General features: G+C 42.9%; 1 protein-coding gene across 1 annotated transcript in view; it reads right to left on the bottom strand.

The window, feature by feature from the left end:
• Window positions 1–7,122: 7,122 nt before the first annotated feature.
• The window catches only part of lig1 (ligase I, DNA, ATP-dependent), a 60,261-nt gene continuing 41,799 nt past the window's right edge, over window positions 7,123–25,584 (bottom strand). The window contains exons 24-27 of the mRNA XM_037787810.1: window positions 18,594–18,647; window positions 12,957–13,100; window positions 11,854–11,946; window positions 7,123–7,315 (exon numbers count right to left, since the gene is read on the bottom strand). Coding sequence (XP_037643738.1) covers window positions 7,241–7,315; window positions 11,854–11,946; window positions 12,957–13,100; window positions 18,594–18,647 — 366 coding nt within the window. The 3' untranslated portion in view covers window positions 7,123–7,240. The remainder of the gene's footprint in view (window positions 7,316–11,853; window positions 11,947–12,956; window positions 13,101–18,593; window positions 18,648–25,584) is intronic.

Genomic DNA, 25,584 nt, shown 5'->3' with positions numbered 1-25,584 from the left:
TAATGGTCTGCGGTGCTTCAGCAAGCACACAAGCTGGATTCACTTATTCCCAACATGAAGTGTAAACCATATCAGCCATGATTTGACTCCTCCTACACCCACACTTGGGAATGCATATATGATGAGAGCGCAAGACGAGGAGGCCCTCGACAAGGATGTCCACTTCATCCCCCTTCGCTTTGTCGTTTTATTGAGCCTACTTATCCAGGTTTTCATATGCTGGAGCTCTTCCTGCAAAAAAGGGGGGAGCTCTTGGCCGAGACGGAGGCGAAGCATTTAGCGACAGATTGACTTTTGCTTACATTTGAGACCGCGGCATAAATTCTCGCCACTTGTGAAAAATCGCAACCGCTCATTCATCTTAACACCTCAAATACCCCTGCTGACGGATCAGCTGAACAAAATGGACCATCTGCCAACTTGTTGGCGGCCTCAACTGTCTAAGCTTTGGCTTGAACGTCTAAATCGCGACATCCTTAACAATTATGGCAGATCCTGCCTTCGGGCCCCGGAGAAACAGGGGGATTCTTTATGAGCCTGGCAGGTGCAGAATGTGGCAAGCGCCCAAACTCGTCAGCAGCACCGAGTGACGGTGGCAGCGGCAGTGGCTCAGCTTTGGCAGGCAGAAACTGTATCACATATAGAGCGAAGGCCCCATTCCTTCAGCTGGCAGTGGTATATAGCACACTAATGTAGGAGAGGGAGAGCTTATCTGCAGCTAAATTATACAGTGAGGAGAGAAACAGACAGAGGAAACTCAATCTGTAGAGCCATTTAGAGATTTTTGCTAAATTATACACGAGTCCTCAGCTGCACTTTAGTGATATTGAGGTGGACAAGGCTTCATATCAATTGGTGTTATTAGAGATGACTGAATACGTAAAGTACCTCCGGCCTCAGCCACTGTGTGAATGAAACCATCTCAACTGTCTGCCTGTGTAACTCATCAAGCTCGTTTTCACGGGTTGAGATAGTGGCCTCACTTGCATGAGGCGAGGGCATGTCATTAGACACCCGTAGAAATTTACAGAGCATATTTTCTTGTGATATTGTAATTTTCTTTGACGTAGAATTATTTCCAATGGCAGGAGAGAGAAAACAAACAAACAAACCTACTAAGCGCACATTGAAAAGACCAGGGATAATCGGAGTCTGGGAAAGCATCCCGAGCTGTAGATGTTAGAGGCTCTTGTCAACTCTATCCTTGTCTAATTTTTCTGCAATGTTTGTCACAGCTCTGAGTGCAGCCCTGTTCACAAGGCAGGCTGGCAGATGTGCAGAAGGGGAATGTCTTTTTTTTCCAAATGTGGAGGGCTTCTGTGAATGGAGAGCGTCTTTTTGAGATGGGACGGCTGGAGGGGTTTCTTGCCGGGTTAAGACGGAGAAGAAAAAAAAAAACGGCGAGACAGAAGAGATACACACCACAGGCTGGTTCACACGAAGGTCATAAGACTAATGACCGTCAACAATGATCCAATGGAGTGCACTGCATTCTTACCCCCTTAAGCACAAGTCTCTCAGTGTGGGCCAAAGTGAAAGCAGTGACAAGTGGGGAACAACAACAACCACCACCACCGCCGTTGCCATCATAAGCCAATCATGAAGTAGTCTCGTAAACGACTAGATCGGCTCACAGTTTCGCTGCAGGGGTTGGATAATCAAGCGAAACATTTCCATAACCAAATAAGGCAAATGAGCCATGGCGAGCAATTGGCCAGAAAACTGTCAAAAGTTAAGGCTAGGAGGCAGGATTAAATATACAGCAGCATTATGCGCCATCTAGGTTTTCTAATAGGACACCGGTTCAAAGCCTGCTGACTAAAAAAAAACAGTGTAAGAAACTGCCACAAGAATATGACTAAAGAGTCTGCATACATTTATCATCTCCAGCACTTAGAGCAGTGATTCCCCAACCAGGGGGACCTCCGCAGTCGCTTTGGAGTACACAGAGAGATTGTTAATTATTTGAAAAATAGAAATTATAGTCATCATGTAAAGAGAGTGCGCGCCAGCCGACTAGGACTGAGTGCGAACCTTGGCATGGCTTGAAATTGCCACCGAGCGCTACGCTCAAAGTTGTAAGTATGACCCAATTGTATGCACACTGCATGCAACAGTACATACTTTGTAAGGGCAGCTGCAGTATGTAGTAAAAGTAAAAAGAAAAAGTATGTGATTTGGACCCTAAGTGTTGTTTGCTTAAACCGAACCAAAGCTTAACCAAAGCAGAGTCAGTTAAACAGTTTAATTTTTTACAGTGGTGAGTCGTAACCGATCCGCTCTCTGAAGGGCATTTACAAACAATGTATTCTCGATTAACGATGAGGACTTGTTGGCACAGCCGCACATGACTTGTACGAGTTGAACCGAGCTGATGAAGTGCCCCGATGAGTCACACAGCGCATATACAATTCTGCATGGTCTCTTATGTTGAGGACATAATACCCTGTTCGAGTGGAGACCGGAGGACAAGGGGAATCATATAAAGGGCCCAAAAATATGAGGGGGCCTGACATCATCAAATCCGAAAGGTTACTGGCCAACGCTCGGCCCTCCTGCTCAAGAAAAACACTATTGATATTCCGTGGGTTCGGCCGGGGACAATGGCCGGGTCTGTCCGTCCCTCTCTCCCTCATAGCCTGGCATGGCAGAGATGTCACAGAGAGCACCAAACAAATGGATGGAGGGATAGAAAGGGATGGAGGGATGGGAGAGGAGGAGGAGGTGGAGGAGAACAAACGCATTGTTCTCGGGGTGGAGAAAGGGGTATTGTGAAAGAGACAGATAGCTTATGTGGGAGAATGGGGTGGGGGGAAGAGAGAGGGACACAAAAGGACAGAGAAAGGTGAAACCTGGCATTTTTTTTATAGATGACCCCCCTTTTTGCTTTGCAGTTGGGGGTAATCCATAACCGTGCTTTAGGGGACACTTCCAAAAACTTTAAAGAGGAACGCAGCAGGGACAGTTTCAGCACTGAGGAGCCATCTTCGGCTTGCCTTTCATCTGTCACAACACCACAGATCAGTTCTGGGGCATTTTTTTTATTTTTTATAAATCATGCTCCACGCCTCCAAAGCCCCCCAGACGCTTCTTAACATGTAGCAGAGCACGGCTCAACAGAGGCGGCGAGCAGGTAGGTTTACAAATGCAATGTCCCCTGCGGGACTCGGTCTGAACGGGTGACTTGATGTGAACTAACAGCACAGCTGTTTGAACACGGGCTAGGACCTCGCTGGAGACGGAGGCCACTGTGCTGCAATGCCCCGCAGGCGTGTTATGTGCACCAGCTGCCCCCCTCGGTAAACATCAGTGACACATATATACACACACACACACAAACACGGGCAGTTAACCAAGCACACGCGTCTTCACAGAGATGATAAAAACAAACCCATTCACACATGCACAAAAGATGGGAAACCGATACGGTAACGTCTCAGCATGCAGGCACTTACTGGCAACACAAAAGGTACACAAAAGACTCGCGGAGACTTCCTCTCCACTTACACAATGACACGTATACAAATTAGCAGACAACGCTCGCCGCAGTCAACCTTCAGAGTAATTCACAACAAAAGCCGGGATTATTCAGCAACACGCTATATGGAATTGAATTCATTACATATTTGCATTTTCAATATTTCATGCTCTGTTGCCTGTTTGATTTCCATTAGGGTCTTTTCCATCCCTCACACTCGCTGGGTTTGCTTGCTGTAGCCAACTTCTAAAGCAACAGTACAGCTGACAAGCGCCATTTGAAATTCAGATTTTTAGTAACACCAGCAGGTCCCCTTGTTTCTATTCAAAAAAATAGACGAGATATTCACGATGAGTGTCAGATGTACCCCAAAGTAGCGCGCAGGAGAAAAGATAATATTTCAAGAGCAAACTGGGAGGGTAAAAAAAAACACCTTTAAATCTACACAGGGGGAAGGAAGTGAATGAAAACTGATGAAAAAATAAGAGTACGGCACAGATAAACAACGGTGGCAGACAGAAAGGGCAGGCAAATCTGGATTTGGAATTTCCATGATTATTCTACTACAATGGTGTCCTTCTCAAACTCCCCTTCAGCAGACACAGCCCACAGCCCACACACACAAATAATAGCCAAACCACCAGCCGTGCTGTATGCATACTTGCATACCAAGACGGCATAACAAATAGTGACCTCACAAGCACTCCGGTATAGGAAATACAAACCGCTCTGCATGGGAAAAAAACAGTGACATGACACAGTCACCACAGAACGGGCAAAATTTTTACATGCAGATTATCCTGCAGACGGTGCTGGGAAATTGCACACTTGATGTACAGCCGTGCAGCCACAAGATTGCCGGCCTATCGACGCTTGTAATTTATTTCCTGCATCTCATTGTGGTCAGCACAACTGCTGCTGCTGCTGCTGCACTGGAGCAATGCATTACTGATCCCCTGGTGCACATCCCACACAGATCAAAACACCAGTCCACATCCATGTTAGCGGCTCTTTGAGGCTGTGCTTAAAGGGAACGTTTGAATTTTTTATAGCGGGGTTACGTGAGGTATTTATCCATAGTCGGTGTATTACTGTACCTACAGTAGATGGCGGTTTGCAGGAACAGACAGGAGTACCAGCACGTGAGCAAAGCGATGTACCGCTGTGGACGGGGGCAGCAGCAAAACAGATTTTAGCCATCTAAAAAAATCTGTATCAGTTTAAGTGTACGCTATATTTAGAATACTTCTACCGCCTTACCTCGCCGTCAGACAACCCTTTCTGACGGGAAACTAAAGCAGTTATCTATGCGCTCTTCAAATCCACCAGACCACTTTGACAAAAACAGTAATTTTACCTCACAGAACACGGGAGTTGCTGGTGTACCGCTGCCTCGATCGGTTAGTTTGTTTGTGTTATTGTGTGACTTTCATGAATCTGAACTAACCAAAATCACACAATAACACAAACAAACTAATCGATCGAGGCAGCGGTAGACCAGCAACTCCCGTGTTCTGTGAGGTAAAATTACTCCCAACTACACTGGCTCCCTGTTCAATACCGGATTGACTTCAAAAACCTTCTGCTCACCTACAAAGCCCTCCACCCCCACCTACCTCACTGACCTCCTTCAGGAGTACACCCCCCTCCCGATCCCTGCGCTCATCTTCAGCTGGTCTTCTGACCATCCCCCCACCTCACACCTCAGCACCATGGGAGTTAAGGCGTTCAGCTGCACTGCTCCCAGGCTCCCTCCCTCCACACATCCGGCAGTCTGACACCGTTACAACATTCAAATCCCACCTCAAAACTCACCTGTTCAAACTGGCCTATTCACGATAGTATGTAGATCAGTCCATCATATGTGTCTACATTAATGTGTCTGTCATGTCTGGCTGTTTTTATCTGTTTCAGTGTCATTTTATCTTTGTAAGGTGTCTTTGGGTGTCTTGAAAGGCGACACCAAATAAAATGTATTATTATTCAAATTTTATTATTATTAAAATGACTGTTTTTGTCAATGGAGTCTGGTGGCTTTGAAGAGAGCATAGATGGATATATTGAGAATGGGGCGGACGTGAAGTCACAGTGACCTTTGACCACCAAAATCAGATCAGTTCGCAAAGTAAAGCGATGAAAATATTCTAGATATAGCGTACACTTAAACTGATGTCGATTTTATATAAGGGGGGCCTTTCTTGTAGGCGTCTAAAATGTGTTTTGCTGCTGCCCCTGTCCACTGCAGTACATCGCTTTGCTCCCATGCTGTGACTCCTGTCTGTTTTTCTAAACTGGGGATGAGCCGATCGTCATCTACTGTCGGTAATACACTGATTATGGATGAGTACGTCAGACAACCCCATAAAAAATCCAAAATATCCCTTTAAGCACAATGGAGTTTTGAGCTAAAATATGACAAAACTGATAAGCTTGTGTTTTGTACATCATCTTAGTTAGCATGCTAACTATTGCTAATTAACACTAAACACAAAGTACAGCTGAAGCTGACGGGAATGTCATTAGTTTTGCAAGAAATCAAACTTGATGATGGTGCTAGATGAATATAGGATCAGCAAAGTATTTACAATTCATCCTGAATATATGTGCCAAATTTCAAAGCAATCCATCCAATAGATGTTGAGAGATTTCACTCAAAACCACAAATGTGAACCTCACGGTGGCTCTACGGGAAATATCAGTATCCACTGGGGACCATGAATGTCTGTCCAAAATGAAGGAGATGTTTAGATAATTCAGCCTGGACCAAAATGGTGGATGACTGACCGACATTACCATCCCTACAGCAGCTAGTGGAGCACCACTGCTAAGATGCTCAAAGTTCAGGGTTTATTTGCAGCAATATGAGCAGCTCCTTGTGTTTTTTAATGCAGCTCTGTTGCTCCTGTATGATGTGTACCTATAAGCAAAACAAAATGATCAGTCACCACCTGTGTAAATGTCAACTAAATATTTCCTGCACATTCACTTGACTTGGCATTTAACGGAATACACGGCGATGTGTTTGTGTTTTTGTCCGCGCGAGCCGTAAGCAAACATTTAAGTGGTTCAATATCGGTCGCAATTATGCTCGCATGGCACCACTATGCAGAAAAACCCTCACAATCCCCTTTGCTTCTCCATGTAATAACCGGCCGTCCTTGGCTCTCAAAAGTGACCCCCTCCTCCACACATCTCCAACAGTCTCTGATTGATTCAGGCTCGACAGTTAGTGGATTTCCATCATCTAATGCAAGCTGTGAGTGCTTCTCTTTTGTCCCGCTGTTTGAGCAACTGTCAGCTCCCGCGTCTTTTTTCTACTTCTAATAACGTTTCAGGCAGCCGGCAATCTCCTTGGCTTGTCCTCTTATTACCACACACGCTGGACGCACTTTGCTGCCCGCCTTTTTGAGTGCCCGAGCAGAAATCAGGCCAGCTCAAAATATTGGTATGCCGCCCATACATTTCACGTTTTGCTTGGCGGTTTTGCACAGTGAATTCTTGATAGGGATCTATTACCAGCAGGGAATGCTGTAACTGCTGAGACGATTTTGGAATTTATGTGCACCGTACGCGGCGAGATGTTTACGCAATTTTGGCTCTGAAAGCTAGCGGCTTTTGATAAATCAATAACACAAACGACAGGATGCTTAAAACTGGCAGGAGCCTTTATTTTCATTCGACTTTACAAAAAGAAAAGAAGCTATTTACAATTATTTTTGAAATTGCTATTATTTATGATCCTCTGCTGATGACTACAGATGATCAGTAGTAGTCCTCCGGGTCAGCTTTCTCCCCCTGATTCTGAATCTGCTGCTGCTTCTTGTACAAATCAGCAATCTGCAGAGAGATGGACAGATTGAGAGGAAGAGAGATATTGAGAGAGAGAGAGAGAGAGAGAGGGAGGGAAAAGAGTTTGCATGAGAGAGCATGCATAAAAGAGAGAAGGCAGGAGGGAGGGGGAGAAGATCATGAAGTCAGGTCAGTAACATGAAGAGGAAAAGCTAAAAATAACAGTTTGATTATTCATATCCAGAGCTTTGAAGTCGGTGACTCCCAGCTGCTGACTGGGAGACGGAGGTTGTGTTCACTTGAACTCATCATGGTTTGGGGGCGAGGGGGGGGTGGAAGTCAGGACAATGAATAATGTGTGAATAGCAGGGCCCACCCAGAATCAGCAGCAGCATCAGTACCAGTGCAGCAGGGTGGCACAGCGAGGAGGGAAAACAATGGAATGGGATCAAGGTAAAGCTTTGATTCTCTGACTGGGTCCAACCTGTTCAGGCTCCACGTTCTCTTAACTCCTTCTGACACTGAATGAGGTCAGGGTTCTTTTCTTTCTGCTAAATCACAGGAAGTGAAACTATAAGTGTGTGCGCATCCTCTCAGATAACAACTGATAGAAGTACCATTTAGATGCAGCTGATGTTCCAACCTGACCCCCAGTGTAATGAGCACAAATCTTCACTCCACCGTTAACAGATGGCTGTTAATTCCAGTCAGTAAAAGTTGACATTGTAATATGACTCAGACCTTATAAAAGTTACACCTGTTTAGATGCAGGTACAAAAAAAAAGAATCCTTTAGTTGGAATGTTTTGGGCCTCATGAAAGCTAAAAATCGACGAGAGAAAGTCCAGGTGACGTTACACAACAATGAGCGATGCTTGCGTGATAGGTGAGATGGGTTTGGTTTTAGAGGAAGGTGATGGTTGTCAGTCAGAGTTGGTGCATCCGGGGCAACTCTTGATGCTGGCGAGCGCATGTTGAAATTTTTAGTAGGGAATCAAACTGGTAGACAGTGAACATGTCCACAAATCAAAGCTAGACGTTACCAGCTTTTTATCGGCATTGGGTCACTGATGGATTGATAGACAGATGTTTTTGTATTCTGGGTCACAAAACAGACATAAAAGCATCCTCAGATATTTAGTCAGTCCTGAAGTTCACACAGGAAAGCATCATTCAGTCCAACATAGATTTTGGACTCTGGGATACTTTATGGTACATACAGAACTTACTGTAGCATAAAATGCCAAACAGGCAATAGTCAAATGTCCATCACAACTTCACAGAATTCAAAGTGATCTACTTTTATGCAAAGAAAAGTAAAAAAACCTAAATGATATTCAATTTTCAATGATAGAGGAGGGGGAACCAGCAAATGTTTGACTTTTTTTTTACATTTTAAAGTTAAATTCATCAATCTGGAGCACTTTGAGAGCAAAATTAAGAGGCTACATGTAGATCCATGAAGAACTTTGTGCTCTTGAAAACAATTTATCCATTAACACATTACTTGTAGAGATAAAAATGGTGATGACGTGGCAAAAAAGGTCAAACCCACAAAGCGTGGTAAACGAGACGGGGTTTCGTCACGCTGACATCGGCTGCACTGAGGACAATCTGACCCAGTTGACAGTCGCGCCGGAAGCACGGAGCTCTGTCCCTTCCCAAACGGAGAGAGGGGAGAGCGAGCACGAAGCAGCGAGGTCTGAGCGAGGGCTGCTTAGAGCCGGTTGCGGCGCACCACCGCGGAGGAAACACGGCTGGTGAAGGCCAGCCAGCGCCGGGGAGAGTATCCCACGAGGGGAGTCTCCCACGCCGAGTGGCCGTCCTTGACCCGCCGAGCGGGGCGAAAGCACACTGCTGTAGAGGAAAAGGGGTATGCTGGATATATAACACTAGACAAAACGAGAGAAACAGAATGCAGCACATCAACATTTTATATAGTTGGAAGCCACAATCTTAATTGAAATCTGATTAATTGTATGATGATAATCTTTCAAGAATTAAATATTGTTTTTAAGCAAAAAGGCCAAACATTTGCTGCTTTTATCTTCTACAGTGTGAGAATTTATTGCTCTTTCTTCTCTTACATTTTAGCAAAAAAAACATCACATCTTTGGCTTTTGGTCGAACAAAACAAGCATTTTTAAGATGTCACCTTGGGAAATTGTGATTGACAGTTGTTGCTTGACAGTTTCAGCACTAACATGTACAAAGAGTAGAGCTGTTTCAGTCTTTATACTTTGAGGGAACTTGAATCTCAACAGACTCTCAAGAAACGGTCATCCAGTTAGTTTGTATAAAGTATTCCAGATAAACAACAACATACTGACGTGTGCATTGACTTGTAATTCAGGCTGGTTGGGTTGAATCATGAATAAGTGATGCTGGTGCTAGTGGGTCAGTGGGCAGGTTAGAGAAAAACAAATAAAATAACAACGTCTTAAATCATTTAAACCTAATATATGTACGGTAAAAGTTATCGTCACTGCACCGGCTGTGGTGTCCATTCATACACTGAGCTGAAATAAGAGAAACCCACAGTAATAAAGGCTTCGTGTTGAGTAGAACCACAGATTGGCGTGTTTGCTGCTGGATGGTTGAATAAGTGTGTATTCAGGTGAAGGTCCAACTGACCTGCACATCTCTACTGTACTGTATAATTCACTGTTTGGCTGCCGCACAATATATTACCCATACTCCAACAGTGAACTCCAGAGGTGCTGCTTTACCGGACTGTTATATAGCTTTGCTCGTCATGCAGTTTGAGGCCACTACATGAATCAATGCCAGTGTAAAAAAAAAAAAAAAAATAGCTCATCCTTGCGGTGCTATTCACCCTTGAAATTTTACAGGACAGCTCTTGTGAGGTGATGAACACGGTGATGTTGATGCACCATCTCTACACGGCACTTCAAAAGCAGCATGGCCAAACAAACACATGATGGAACTTCTACAGGTTTACAGAGGGGGATGCCACGGCGAGGACATTTTACCACCGCTTAATAAACTCATGACCGGACATTTTACAAGAAAAGATATTTATCGATGAGGCTCAATATCTGTAGAGCGCTTACGTTGATCTTTAACGTAGGGTGGCTGTGTGTCTGGCCTCTCTGGTCGAGCCTCTGGAGCCGCAATCTGGCTGCGACTCGGTTTTGTTCCGTCCTCCGCACGGCTTCATACCAAAAGTTTACAGACTGCCTCATTAATGTTATCAGGTTCCCTGTTAGCATTGGGTTGAAATATTGCCAAAGAGGTGCTTTTGCAGGGGCCCCGGTAGCTCATGCGGTCGATCGGGCTGCTAACCTGACCCTCCAGATGGTTTGCTACACAGAACCATCTGAGAAGCCGTCATTGGAAACTGTTTGCAAAAAGGGGCAGGCACTTTCAAAAAAATACTTGGCAGGTGATTGGATGAACCATCTGTCAATCAAACTCGGGCAGAAGAAGAGAAGATTCCGGAGTATCAGAGCGAGAACAACTAGACTACTTAACAACTTCATCCCCCAAGCTGTCAGGATACTAAACAGTTAGTCACCTGTACTCTGATGCATTTCTGCACCTGTGCTGAACACTTTTAACTTGGATTTTATCATTTTTTTAATTATTGTTTTAACCATTATTTTGAGCTCGAGAGTGTGTTTGTGTCTAATGTTCATTTGATGTGATTAGTGTACTATTTTATTTTATTGTTTAGTACTATTAAGTACCGTGTGTCTGCTATTTATTATTTGTGTTGCACTGATCCTGGGAAACGCACTTTCTTTCTGCCTGGCAGGATGACAATAAATAGAATTAATTGATTGAAATTGAAGAGCGAAAACATCTTTTCCATCGAGAAAAAGCCTTCAGTGCCGTTCTTTGTTCTACTTTCAATGAAGAAATTATCTCCAGTTCTGATAGAACTGATGCTATGGCAGCATCCACGCTAACCTCTTCAGGAGCCGCCGTTGTTGTTTAGAACCAACAGTCACTTCTCTGTGTCGTCTCACACACCTAAAAGCCACGCCCGTAGCTGCCAGTAACAGGATGCTGATTGGCCTGTGATCTGGCTTGCCGGCCACAAACTCATTACTTGAAGCCTGACTAGATAGATTTTCGTGTGACATTGATCCCGCCCATTCTCGCGTGATCTCGTGACATCGCAAGAATCCAGCTAGGTTATCCAGGTTACTATGCTGCATGTCGTCCCCTCTCTCTCTCCGCCATTCCTGTCTGTCTTCGTCTGTTTTATCCAATAAAAGCCTCAAAAATTATCTTAAAAAAAAAGTCGCTTTTGCTTTTCCAAATTCTCCGCCATCGTCTTGTCGGTGAACATGCCTTACTCTCGTCATTTGATAAGTGAAAGTTTACTCCTGCCACTCTGCTGCTGCTGTACGAAGCAGACACTTATATATATATAGTTTACAGTCATTATTATGTTGCACAAGGCCGACCTGTTTGACCTCCACACGTTCTACAGATGGGATTTGATGCTTGAAATGTGGATCTGGTGTTATCCTATACTCTCCTGCACTGCTGATTTCACACTCCTGTTTTTTTTAGCCTCCAACCAGGCTCATCCCCAGTACAGGTGATCTGATGTACCTGAGCTCCAGTCGTGGCGTCCTCGGGCTTCTTGTCATCTCTGATCCGAAGGAAGCGGGGGAACCGCAGAGAAATGCCCTTTTCTGGATCCACCTGAGGGCAGACAGAATCACAGTCAGTATCCAGTACACAACCACTGATGCATGGGAGCATTTGTCCTCTGTTGCTCGTGCTGTACTGAAAACGGTAACTCCCTCGATGTGTCTCTGACTGTCAGCCTTTGAAAGCGATTAAATCCTCACTAGTTCAAGGTTTTAAAACATCAAAGATTGAATCAATTATTACAAAAAATAATGATTATTAATCTCTTGTCCTACTTTCCATTCAACTACCTCTCAGATTCTATTGTTACCTTCAAATATGGATGCATTGCACATTTTAATTTTTTTTTAATAACCAGAAGGAAGTTGAAAGAGAATAATTGCATTAAAGATATTTGATGGATTATATGTATGCAGACATTACATGACACCATGTTGATAAGAGTATTAAATACAAGTCTCCCTTTAAGGTACATTTTAAACAGATAAAAAATGTGTGATTAATCACAATTAAATATTTTAATCAGTTGACAGCCCTAGAAGATATTAATACGCATCTTAGCAATGGTCTCGCTTGTTTACAGCAAACAACTCATCCAGCTAACTCAAATTCAAGTGTTGAAGTAGTAAATTTAAGGTTTTTTGACAATGAAATACAACGTCTTGCACCTTTATGACATTTTCTGTACAGTAAAAGTTTGGAAAACATTTGTCTTTCTTCCTGTAAATGTTTTCAGACGGGTAGAATTCATCCATCTCAGTGCCATTTCACTTCAACTATGGCTAAAATGAGAGTTGAATACTGTTAATGTATATGGCAAACACTTTATGTGCGCTGTGGGACTGCGAGTCCAACGTGCAGTCAAACTACGGGTAATAAATAAACAAGAATCTGTTCCATTAAATCCAGCATCTTTTACAGCATTTTTAATAACTCAATTAAGAGGCGCTAATTGTGACTTTTCATTGTAGGCGACAGACCGGAACAGGCAGAATCTATCAGTGGAAACACATGGGGAGGGGGAGGGGGGGAGGGAGGCGGGATTAACAGGCTGAACTGACCAATCCCATGCCGGCCTTGTAGATGGGCGACAGCGACAGGTCGGCACACTTCACTTCCCAGACCTGCATGGCGTCCAGCCACACGTCGGGCTCTGCTGATTGGTCGATACGGTAGTAGGCACGGGGCTTCGGCAGAATGTGCTCCTGAAGAAAATTGAATAGATAATGAACATTTTCATTACGAATGTCATCAAAGGAGACATATCATGCTCATTTTCAGTTTCATATTTGTGTTTTGGGTTTCTACTAGAACATGTTAACATCCTTTAATGTTAAAAAAAAAACATTATTTTTCTCATACTGTGTCTGAATATGCCTGTATATTATACCTGTACTGTATATCTGAAACGCTCCGTTTTAGCGCTTGTCTCTTTAAAGGCCGTGACACACGAAGCCGACGGTCGGCCGTCGGACAGTTTGGGGCCGTCGGCGAGCGTCTGTCGGACTAGTTTTTGTGGCGTGTCCCACAACGTTGGCTCTAGTCTGCCCGTGTCTGAGGTTTTTGACGAGCACCGCCACCGATTCAACACGCCGTGGTGGAGCTCGTCAGTGAGTGCAACGACTCGGATTGGCTGTTCAGCTTAAGCGAATCCGAGAAGAGAAACGGAAGTGAGTAAAGCAAGCCAACGAGTAAAGTCGAGAGGAAAAACACAGAGGGCGCTTCCCATTTTTCATCTGATCGTTCCAATACACGGATAATTTCACAGCGACATGGCCATCTGGAATGACGCCAAGTGGTGAGTGAGAGTGGTGTGAAAATGGTCGGCAGATGCCGCTTTGTTTCATGTATGTATCATAACAACGGCTTGTATATCCGCCATCCTCGGTCTTCCTGTTTCCCTTTTTTGAATGATGAATACAGACTACCGCCGCCTGCTGGTGTGGAGAGTTATTTCCTCTTACGCAGGCGCAGAACGTACGTGCTAACTGGGCGTCGGCTGTAGTCTTTGAGGTATGTTCAAATGCAACTTGTCGGCCAAGACGGAGGCGACGCAACAGTCGGTCTTCATCGCCGCTAGCTCTTTGATGTCGGGTTGTTGTGTCTGGGCATTAAGACTCCTTAAAATGCTCAGTGAAAAATATAGTTCACCTTTGCAAAAGTAGTTCTCAAACTGTGGGCGACACATTCTAATGAGCCTGCATGTGACATAGGAAGGGGGGCCAAATCTGAACGGCTTGTTGAATCACATGTTTTCTGATCGAGGCAGCCCACAAAAAAAAACTGACTGGGTTGTTCTTATTTCACAGTTTGTGGGTCGGTAGGCACTCCGGATACCCAAATGTATGAGCACAAGCACTGAAAAAGTGATTTTTTCATGATATGTCCTCTTAAAATGTTTATTGTGGCACAAAAACTGCAAGCAAAGCCTATCGCAAGTTCCTAGAGCCTGAAGTGATGTCTCAAAAATTCAAAGATATTCAATTTATGATGACATGAAACAAAGAAAAGCAGTTCATCCTCACATTTTGAAATAAAAAAAAAAAAAAACACATAGTATACACACTGTGTAGATGCATACAGACTCCAAAAACAAAAATAAAAACTAGGGCAAAGCATTCACGGAGACCCTGATAAAGAGACAGTGACAGAGGGGTTTCGGTTGCCCTCCTGAATCCTGCTGCCGCCTCACAATTCCCGAGAGACCGCACAGCGTCTGAACACTCTCATATTCAGATGATACCTGCTTGCCAGAGGGCCAACATGAGAGGGTGATTTTCAAAACCACATTATCATACACCTACATGAAAGATTTCATTCAGAAACACCTTGATATGCACGTTTTTTTTTTTTGTTACCCGATATTCACCTCTTGGGGGAAAAAAAAAAAAAAAAAAAAAAAAAAAAAAAAAAATCATAAATAACCTTGCAGCTGAGCTCAGGCATCCACCTCCACCAAACTGTTTCCCTGTTCCGTGAGCAAAGCGAGAAAAACTGTCAACTTCTACAATATTTAATAGTGTCTTTTTAACTTTGACACGAGCAATCATTCTGTCAGCGTAGGTGTCACACATTTACAAAATGATACCCATCTTGTTTTGGCGTGAAACAACCATTTCAGCGAATGTGACTCTGTGGGAACGGTGCAGTGTTAACTAGACTGCTGCAGTGTCCACAGAACTGGGTCATAGTTAAGTGATGCTGGGAAAAGAGGGCTCCAGCAGTAGTGGTGCTGGTTTTTCTCTCACACATTATTTATAATGTAGACATTCAAGTGACACTCTTCTACAGAGTGAATTACAATGAGTGAGCTGGTAGGCGTGTAGAGTCTTATAAAACATCGCCGCTTGATAGACACCAGTTAGTTGATACACCTATATATGCTTTTTTTTCTGACAGGTCGGGAATCAACTAGACGTGATCCACATGAAATCTGTCTCTTTGTCTTTATGGTTATAAAATATAACGATGTCATTTTACTAAAAACCTGCTAGATCATTATAATGTGTAGGAGCCGTTTCGCTTATATGCAAATATTTGTGTCATTTACACCTCCGAGCGTTGGGTGAAGCATCCATCTTGAGGGCATATGCAAAGAGACTTATTCAAGGAGAGTAATTATAATCAAGTACAGGTGTTGTTGCTGGGGGAAACGCACAGTTTTCTGCAGACTATGCAGCATTAATAGCCAGCTAGAAAAGTTTGACTTCTCGTTTGGATGAAAAAGTGGAGATTCTGTAACATCAAAAGCAAAATCCCTCAGCAGCAGCAGCAGCCTCTCAGTGGCCACTTAAAGGAATACTTCACCCACAAAATGACCATCTGTGTATCGATTACTCACCGCGCGTTACCTTGAACTCTTGAAGAAAACATTGTTCTTCTTGCATGCCTCGAGGGTGAACGGAGAATCAAAAACGGAGGAAAGGTCTTGATGAATTGAAGTAAATGGGGGCCGCGTTAAACAACAGTAACTACTTCAAAACATCCGTTTACAAACTCTCACACAACTCGTGCAGTATGCAAAATAATGCATCTTCACTAAAACCTTGCTATTTAAAACACTTCGGACTCATCTGGACTCCTGCGAATGAGTGGCACGCCAGCACAAACGTGAGACTGTTTATGCTAGAAGTGTTTTAATAGTAAGGTTTTAGCGAAGATGCATCCGATGAGAGGGTCATACTGTAAAGAAGAGAGTGTTGTATCTTGTACAGATTGTAAAGCCACCTGAGCAGTGTTCATTTTGGCAGCTATTTTAGATTTAGTCTTAGTCTTAAAACGAAAATGTTTATTAGTTTTAGTCACATTTTAGTAATTTTTTCATAGTTTTAGTCGGCGACAACTCGAAATGTTTTCGTCCAGTTTTAGTCACCGAAAAGTCATTCGATTTCAGTGAAAAAGTTTTCTCTCTTTTTTATTTAATCTTAGTCCTGTTTAGTCATCAGATTATAATGAATTTACTTCACATAAAAAAAAATACAGATTGAATGATGAAGAGTGCAGCTTTGCAGTTAGTTTGAGTCCTCCTGACTGAGTTCTTTAGTGATGTGCGTTTCAGTTGCACTCACCGGTCCGTTATGAGAGCCAATCCACCCACCCAACATGTAAAAACATGCGTTACTCAACCACCCGAACTAGACCCGACCCCAAAACTTGCTTGCGTTATAGCAGCACAGTTGTCAGGACTGAGGTGTGAGACAAGAGGGACAGAGACGGACCGAGCGCCGCCGCCGCCGCCGCCGCCGCAGAGCGTTGTTTGTGTGTTTGAGACAGAGAAAGAGAGTGACAGAGAGAGAGAGAGAGAGGGGAAAAGAAGGAGGAAGGTGACAAAAATGTTTTTAAACTACATTTTAGTCTCATCTTTTAACGATATTGCAGGTTTGATATCGTCACCATTAGTGTTTAATGACGTCAGTGCCATCTCGTTGTCTTAGTCATGGAAAAAAAAAGGTTGTTGATGAATATATTTTGTCATAGTTTTTGTTAACGATTCAACACTGCCCCTGAGGCAAATTTGTGATTTGTGATATTGGGCTATACAAGTAAAATTGACTTTACTTGGCATGAATGTGACTGAGTAAATCATTATACTGCATGAGTTGTTAGAGAGTTTGTAAATGGATGTTTTGATTTAGTTTTGCTGTTTTTTAACCTGGCCCCAATTTACTTCAATTCATCAAGGAGTTGCTGTTTGTCGATTCTTCGTTCACAGTGGAGGCGTGCGAGAAAAACAAAGTTTTCTTCAAGAATGCGAGGTAACACAAGGTGAGAAATTGATATACAAATGGTCATTTATGTGGGCGATGAATCTAATCTAGTGAGTTATGTAGATTAAGAATTATCAAGGAATAAAGGAGCCCTGGTTGAAGATGTGAACTAGTGAAAAATCAACGAGTTAAAAGTACCAGAATGAACACGAGAACAAAAGAGAAAAAAAAGGGATCAGTGTGTTCATCGTTACAGCAGCAGCTCGCCACCCAGAGGAGTGAACAGAGTCAATCGTCTCCGTGTCTGGACTCCCATCGGCCTGCAGCACTGCAACCGAAGCAACACGGCCACACCGGCAGCTCGCCTTAATTCACCATCCATCACTTTCAGATGGAGGGCCTCATTACAAAGCACTACAGTACAGGCTGTATTGGTCCGGGGTGAAAAAAAAAGAAAAAAAAAAAAGGTTACACCGCCTTCTCAATCACTGTTTCACTGTGATTCTGCAGTGTGCAGCAGTTTGTACCACTGAGTCTAAACCCTTAACCTTTAAAATATTACTTTAAGGTCACTCCACAGCACCACAGTGTGTATAGCGGGTTCGTACAGTGATTATTACCTCACAATTAGTAGCTTTCCTAAACAGATGAGTGCATTTTAAAAAGCCTCTCTGCGCTTATTTCTGTATGAGCAGCTCTAAATGTAGCTGATAAAGTCAACACGAGTACTCAAATGAATTCTGACTCTCACAACAGCTATCGTTTTCAGAGAGCAGTTGTCAATTTCTTCAAAATGCTGCTGCTCTGCTGCTCTGGAACGAACCTCTTCAAATGTAAATTGAAAAAGCAATTCATTACCCAACTTCAGAACACGCCTGCACAGTTACTCCAAATGCAGATTTTCAATGGTGAAACAGCCGTACTTTATGATCTCTGGCCAATATATTCAAGCAAATGCACGTCATTTAAAGCCAAACTATGTCCATTTTTTTTTGTAATTTCTCTTAGGCGATATATGGCATGTTCAGAATAGTAGGCACTATGTGTAATACCTGAGCTTATTCCTATGACTTCTCTCATTCTGGCAGCTTAAATGTACCCCGGAGGTGTCACTTTAAAACGATTGCAGTATTTGAGTTGTATTTCAGAAGTATATATTTGCACGCTGTCCATCTCATTTTGGGTATGAAAGTCTCCATTTAGATCTGGAAAGTTGGAATGAATGAAGAATTAAATGAGGGAATGATTACTTGCAGAATGAAAAGGGACCTCAAGCCACACTCATTCTGGCTCTTTTAACCTCAAAATTGACTCTGAATGTGTTTAAAAAAAAATGAAGAAGTGAAGTCCCCGTCGCTGCAGAACATTAAAAAAACCCCGTTATGAATTTAAAATATGAAGGCGTCAGTGTGGGAAAACAAGTGTCGAGTTGTGATTTTTTTTTTTTTTACCGAGCAAGTGAGTGTGACAGTCGGAGCTGTGCCGCGTTACCTTTAAGAACTTGTAATGCTGCTCCAGATCTTCATCCTTGAAGCCTGTCCCGATCTGGAAGAGACGAAAGGATATAAGACACACACACACTCGGATATACACATATTCCCTCATGGTGAGACAGCAGACGTTTGGCAGCGAGCAGCAAAACACAGAGCAGCAAGCAAATCCTCCCCCCCCTACACCACGTCTTCGTACTTTGCCTGAAGCGTCATGTCACCTCTCAAAAGACCTGAACCCGCTGAGACACGAGACTCACCCAACGGGCTGACATGCACAGAAAAGGGAAAGAAAAAAAGGCTGGTATATCATGCAAATACGGCGTTTTACAGCTCACAGATGTATACTAAAGGCGTATTCTGAAGGTGTCCACCAGAGGCTTTATGTTCCTGATGCTGCCGTCACCACAACAAGATGTAGAGTTATTTGTGGCTCCTTCATTCAGTTTAATCTACCAGGCCAAGTCCTCTACCGAGCCAACTGTAGTGCAATTCTACAAACACATTTTGGGTGGTACGCAAACATTTTAACCGCTGTTTGCAATTTCATTTCTTGTTATCCGGGCTTAAGTTTCTGTTGTATTTGAATGGACGACATCGCACGCCTTGTTTTGAGCCACTGCGGCGGCCATTTTTTTAGGTGTACCGTTGCCATTGCGACCATTGTGGCAGGCTAACATCTGTATAAACTAAACCGACTTATGGCAAGTGGAGGACTCAGTGAGGTGAAATTTTGCAGTAACAAAGTAGTAACGTTACGAAGCACAGAGAGGCAGAATAAATGAGTACAATTTAACAACTTAAAGCTGAAGTAGGCGAGATTGGAGCAAATATGATTAAACAAAAAGTTATTTTTATAAAACGGTCGCTGTATCCTGACAGTAGTACATGAGACAGGTAATCTGAAAAAAATCATGTGCTTCTGTGTCCTCCGGTGCTCCGAACGGCATCTGCAAGATTTCACAGACCGGAGGAAAACAAGCAGTCAGAGCTGACCTGGGATCTGCTGTCCATCTGCTGTCTATGAGAGCCGGCCGTCAATCGCTCGCGAACTCCGACCAAACGGTCAAACTAGGCAGCGCTGATCAAATATGAATCAATATTCTGTTACTGTAATGCCTATTTCTCTCCTCAAATGTTTTCAGAAACATCTTGTAGTGCACGGTTTAGCTGTAAAATGAGAAAGTTTGTGACGCTGATTGTAAAATCTGATGAAGGAACACCAAGTTCCGGTCACATGACCAATAGGAACGCTCTCTCTCTGAATGACCTGTGATTGGCCAAAGTCTCCCATCACAGGTTAGATTTTCTAAAGCCTGAAAACAGAGCCATGAGGAGGAGCAGAAGTCTAGTTTTCTCTCAGAACACTTGAATTACAATATGATGAAAGGTTATTATGGAATTTTTGCCCAATGATGCCAAAAATATACTGCCTTCTGACACTTTAATGCTTCATCCACACACTCTTCTCACAGCAGAGGAAAGCACATTGCTATCGCCTGATGAGTGACAACTTTGTTTGGCTCATTTTCTGTAACCAGTGTAGCATTACAGCATGGTGGAATTAGCAAGCCAGCTAGCTAGCTAACAGCAGGCAGGTGGGCAGCGGCAGTGCTGGGTCTCACAGTCCCTCGTCCTCACTCCCCACCACTCGAGAGAAGGACAAGCTACCGGTAACGTTATGTCACCATAACAACTAACAACAACCACACCACTTTCTTTTGTACGAGTCAGATGACCATGAAAAACCGTTCAATGTCCATTATGCATTATATAATGTCTATTTCTATGGTGCAAACACTCATGCTGGGAAAACGCAGCGTAACAACACTCAGACAAAACCAAGTATATGTCTGGACCGTGTGTAGTCAGTCTGTGAATTTGTGGCTAAATTGTTACACAAATAGTCAGTGATCGTGTCTATAATGTTAAATCTAGCGGTACATGTCCACCAGGTCCGGCAGGAACACTGGTGGACAGGCACTGCTCCACTCAACTGGCCATTCAAGCGGTGATGTACCCTATAGTGGAACGCACCTGATTGGTCCCTGGTTGTCTGCTCGCTGTTTCAAACAGGAAACAACGGCCTGCTCGTAAACCTTCTGTTATTCCGTCTAAACAATCCTCCAAAATCTATGTCTGAAAAAACATTTTAAGTCCGAAATAGGCGACGCCACTGCTAAATCTTGTTTAATTTTAGAACTAGATCACCAAGTTTCACAGATTGGTCCAAGTTTCGTGAGTCGGACGCGTCGCGCTGGACGGGCTCATTTGCATTAAAGACTGTTCCCCGCCTTTTCATTTTGACAAAGCAATGGCCAATATAGAAACTCCAAGACTCGGTCGACCAATCGTGTGACTTCATCACTCAGTCAGTGACAGACTTTTGCGTTTCTAGGGCGGGCCCTCTGCGGTCCAGCCAAAAAAGGCAAACCAAAAGTAGTCTTGATTGTAAAATATGGCAAAGATAATAAATAAATGAATTCTTTGTTTAGATGGGGTGTCAGGGATTTAATGTGACATTTCAGCTTCTTCCACTGCCTTTAATATAACAGTATGTCAGTACCAATAACAACCAAATATCCAATGTATGACTCCTGGGAAACTGAAGCAAACTGAAAACAACAGGCACCTGTAATAAGTAAAGTAATGGTGAGAGTCAGAATGCCAAGCTGTTGCTGCGACTGTAACCTAATTGTCTTTTTCATTTCATTAGTATTCCTCTTATTCTCCGTGAGGGGAGTCTATATGAACTGCGAGTGAACTTCACAGCAGCAGTTCTGCAGCATTGTTTTGCTCCTGGATCTGCTGAGGACTCGTGTCTCGCTCAAGGACATTTCTGCAGGACGTATAGTTGAGATTACGTTTGGGGAAATGGAAATATTGGGTTGAATTCTGCTTTCAGCTGTAGTGGAGCGGAGCCTCTCAGACGGAGGGCTCCTGAAGTTTACCGTGTCAAGGACAACAAGATTATTGTTTTCTTTTTCTGCCTTTGTTTCATGGCTGACATTGAAAAGTGAAAGAGGAAAAAGAAGCGGGGACTGTGTGCTACATGTCCGCCACATCGTTATGAAATAAAACAGATTTTGGCTGTTTTTTTGAAGACTGCAGGCCTATGTGTACTTTTTAAATGTGGATAAAGTTGCTGTGCACGGGGGAGGTGATGTGCCACCAACACAACTTTAAGAAAGCACAAGGTGTAACTGCCAAGTTATCCAAACATAACGGAGATCAGATAGGAATGCCTCCATCTTCATGTGGCCAAGATCTGAGCCGATAGAGTGAATAACAGAGTTAATAAAACCTGGTGTATTTGGATGCATCAGGTCACAGTGACTGACAGGTATGACCCCCATAGACTGTATATAAGAAGTGGACGCAGTCACCATGACGTCATTCATTGGTTTTGTGGACTGCCGTTTTAAAGCCTCAAGTTTGGCTTTTTGGCCGTCGCCAACTTGGTATTTGGTTGTCGCCATCTTGGTTTCATGCAACCAGAAGTGACACGAGAGGGTGTCGCTAAACACAACTGAACGCTGTATAAGATATTTTAAGCGACCAAAATGTTACAAGCAACTTCCATGAACTGAAAACACACTGAAATGTTTAAAGTTCTAAAACAAAAAATGGACAACTCTCAGACCGGACAACGCCGTAGTAGCAACCTGCCAATCACAAGGTAGCCACGCCCTAAAGCATCCTGCTTTATGGTCTATTTGACTCTAAATGGGACCATAATTTACTAAATGAACATCATGCTGTATTGAAGAAGACTTGAAACTAGTGATTGAGACCATAAACTCATGTTTACAATGTTTACTGAGGTAATAAATAAAGTGAGAAGGAGGCTCATTTTCTCATAGACTTCTATACAATCTGACTTCTTTTTGCAACCAGAGGAGTCGCCCCCTGCTGGCTGTTAGACAGAATGCAGGTTTAAGGCACTTCCGCATTGGCTTCACTTTTCAGAACCGGAGGTTGTTCACTGGTTTGACTGAATCCTTCCACTGCGCAGCTCAGTCAGCATTTGTTTACAGCTGCAAGTTTAAAGAATTGCAACTGTAAAAAAAAAAAAAAAACTCTTACTTTGAAGAATATCTGAAAAATGAAGGTCTCCCAAACACTGAAGCTAGCAGCTGTGCAAGTAAAGGAAGATGAAAATCAATAACAGACAAAAGACAGGAGCTCTTCAACACGCACACACAGCGAGTAGTATCTTCTGTTGTGTACTAAAAAAACATCACATCCATCCTTGCCTCACTTATCCAGGATAGTCATCTCAAGTGTGGGAAAAAAAAAACATCCTCCAATGAGATTTTATTTATAGAAGAAATAGTGCGAACAGGAAAAAATCCACTAGCAGTGACTGACAAAGTTAACACGGTAATCTAACAGGCGCTTAAAACTTCCAGCGGCTCCAGTGGAGCTGCTCAGTGGCCGGCAGCAGAACGCTGCGGTTGTACCAGCGAGCTCCCAGGTGTAAATGTGTGTAAATACATGAAAGTGAAGCGGGCGGTGCTGGAGAGAGAGTGTGTGCGCCGCGCTGCTCGCTAAACCCCTTCTCCATGGATAAAGACATAAAAGTTACAGAAGGGGAAAAAAAAATGGAGATGGAAGGTTTTAGCGGGACAAAGAAGAGACGGAATTTATGCTCTGTGGTGAAGTCGTACTCTAGCTTGTACACGCTCTTATCATCTCAAACACTCACATAAACACACACAACGTGGTCACGCATGCTCCAATACATGCTTACCACTTATCCTAAGATGCACCCAGTCACGCCTCCGCACGCACACACGCACACACACGCACACACACACGCACACACACACACACACACACACGTAGACACAAAGATTTCCCTCCGACTCAGATTTGAGGGGAAAAGTGACAGTTCAAAAGCGCACACACAAACACAGAGCAACCACACAAACACACACTAAATACAACAAAACACACCCAAAACACCCCGCAGCGCACACACACACACACACACACACACACACACACATTAGAAACAGACGTAAACAGAAAACACTCAACACTATATACCTCCTTAATACAAATATCAGGAAAGCTTATTACACAAAAGAGAAGAAACAAGTTGATAAACACCAGGGGTGGAACAATACATTAGATATTTTTAAAATAGGCCATCTTGCAGCTGAAGATTGGTCACAATATTAACACATTTTTATCATCTAACCTCCAAAATGTTAAATGTTTAAAGATATGAATTGCCAGACGGTTAAATTAAATTACATATATTTTGAACTTCAGGTTTCAATTTCTGCCTGAAAATATTGACTAAATTGTCCAGACCAGAAATATAAAATCTGCTTCTTTGAAGATCTGTAATTTGGGGTCTTTCGGGTTGAACGACTCCAGAGAGGCACTCTAGATGCTGGGCGTTTTAAACATTTGTATCTGCACTATTCCCCCTAATAAAATAAAGTGAATAACAAAAGGTTGGCAAGTGTGTGAACCTTGATCATCTTTTTTGGTTTGATAACAGTAATGCAGCCACAGCGAAGCACACCATCATCCAAAAGCTACACTGACTTTTTCATTTCTTCAAAGCAACAAGTCTGCCTGAACGGCTCTGTGGTTGTTCAGTAGGGCTGGGACGATACGCCTATCTCCTGATTCCATACTATCACGATACTACGGTGTCGATTCTATATGTATTGTGATTTTTAAGTATTGCGATTCTACAAGTATTAAAATCCAATATTACAATTTACTGCAAACTTTTTTAACATTAGACCATGGGGAAGAAGTTGAATCATACACTTCTAGGGACTTTTACTTTGAAAAATATCTTAATTGATAGAGTAAAAATGTTTGATTTTCACCATGTATGTAGTCAGAGAAGTCAAATATATCAGGATCATTGTCAGGAATTATTTATAAGAAATTTTCCAGCAACCCAAAAATCAAAGAATAAAGACATATCCCTCACAAATGGGTGTTTATTTTCTTTTTAATTTATAAGGGACATATCCTGTTTTATACTTCTAGTGAATATAATCCTATCAATCTTATTTCTATGCATGTATTTTGTATATACAGTTCCCTTTGTTAACACCTTATTTGTGTATTTGTGTGTACTTCCGCTATCTTCGCCAAGTCCGTCGCTAGCCCTCCCCATAAGCTCCGTTCTCTTTATACATCCACAGTCAGCTCCATCGGGGCCGTTTGAATGCATTTAACATAAATGTCCGTATATTGGTGCTCTACAGTTGTAGCGTCAGACGATTTGACCACGGAGATGAGAGCGACGGCCGGCTTGACCGCACGTTACCGCATTACGATAACGTTTCCTGTACGTGACAGAGTAAGCATTCAGCTTTAGCCGTGACGTCTAGCTCTGCTTTTCCTGTCAATGTGTGAAACCCAAAGTGTTTCCATACTTTACTGGATGTGTAGTGTTTACCACTTTGGATTTAACATGTGAGGGTGCAGGTCGTATCAACGTGGACCCTCCGCTGTTTTCTACTTTCTCGTTCTGGCTCGCTGCAGTTTGTTTTGGTTGATGGATACGGAACGGATATGACGTCACGTTACTCAGATTACAACAATAAAATTGGTAACTTCATTCTACCTCCGCATAGACTCTAATTAAGCAATTATATCTATTCTGGCATTAAAAAATCTATTTAAAAAACAAACAAAAACCATTTGGGTACTCATAGTGCCATGCTTGTCAGCGTGAACACACTTCTGCACTCAAAATAGCAAGTGTGAGAACGTGGCTAATTGAGACACAGCATTTGTTATTTAAGACACTGTATCATGCAAATTGCAATCAAAATGATAAACTGAACTACTCTAAAAAACTAATAAAGGATTAAACTTGAAAATCCTTTGTTTACACCTTTTATGCTTCAGGAGGAATAAATAAATAAATAATGAGATTTCTGCCGTCATAATTAGTTTTCATTCAAATTTTGTTACAAATATCATCAGTGAAACAAACCATGAGCCCCGTG

The sequence above is a fragment of the Sebastes umbrosus genome, chromosome 12, assembly GCF_015220745.1.
Source record: "Sebastes umbrosus isolate fSebUmb1 chromosome 12, fSebUmb1.pri, whole genome shotgun sequence".
Lineage (NCBI taxonomy): Eukaryota > Metazoa > Chordata > Actinopteri > Perciformes > Sebastidae > Sebastes > Sebastes umbrosus.
The sequence above is the reverse complement of the archived record's forward strand: the minus strand, read 5'-3'. Positions and strand labels throughout refer to the sequence as shown.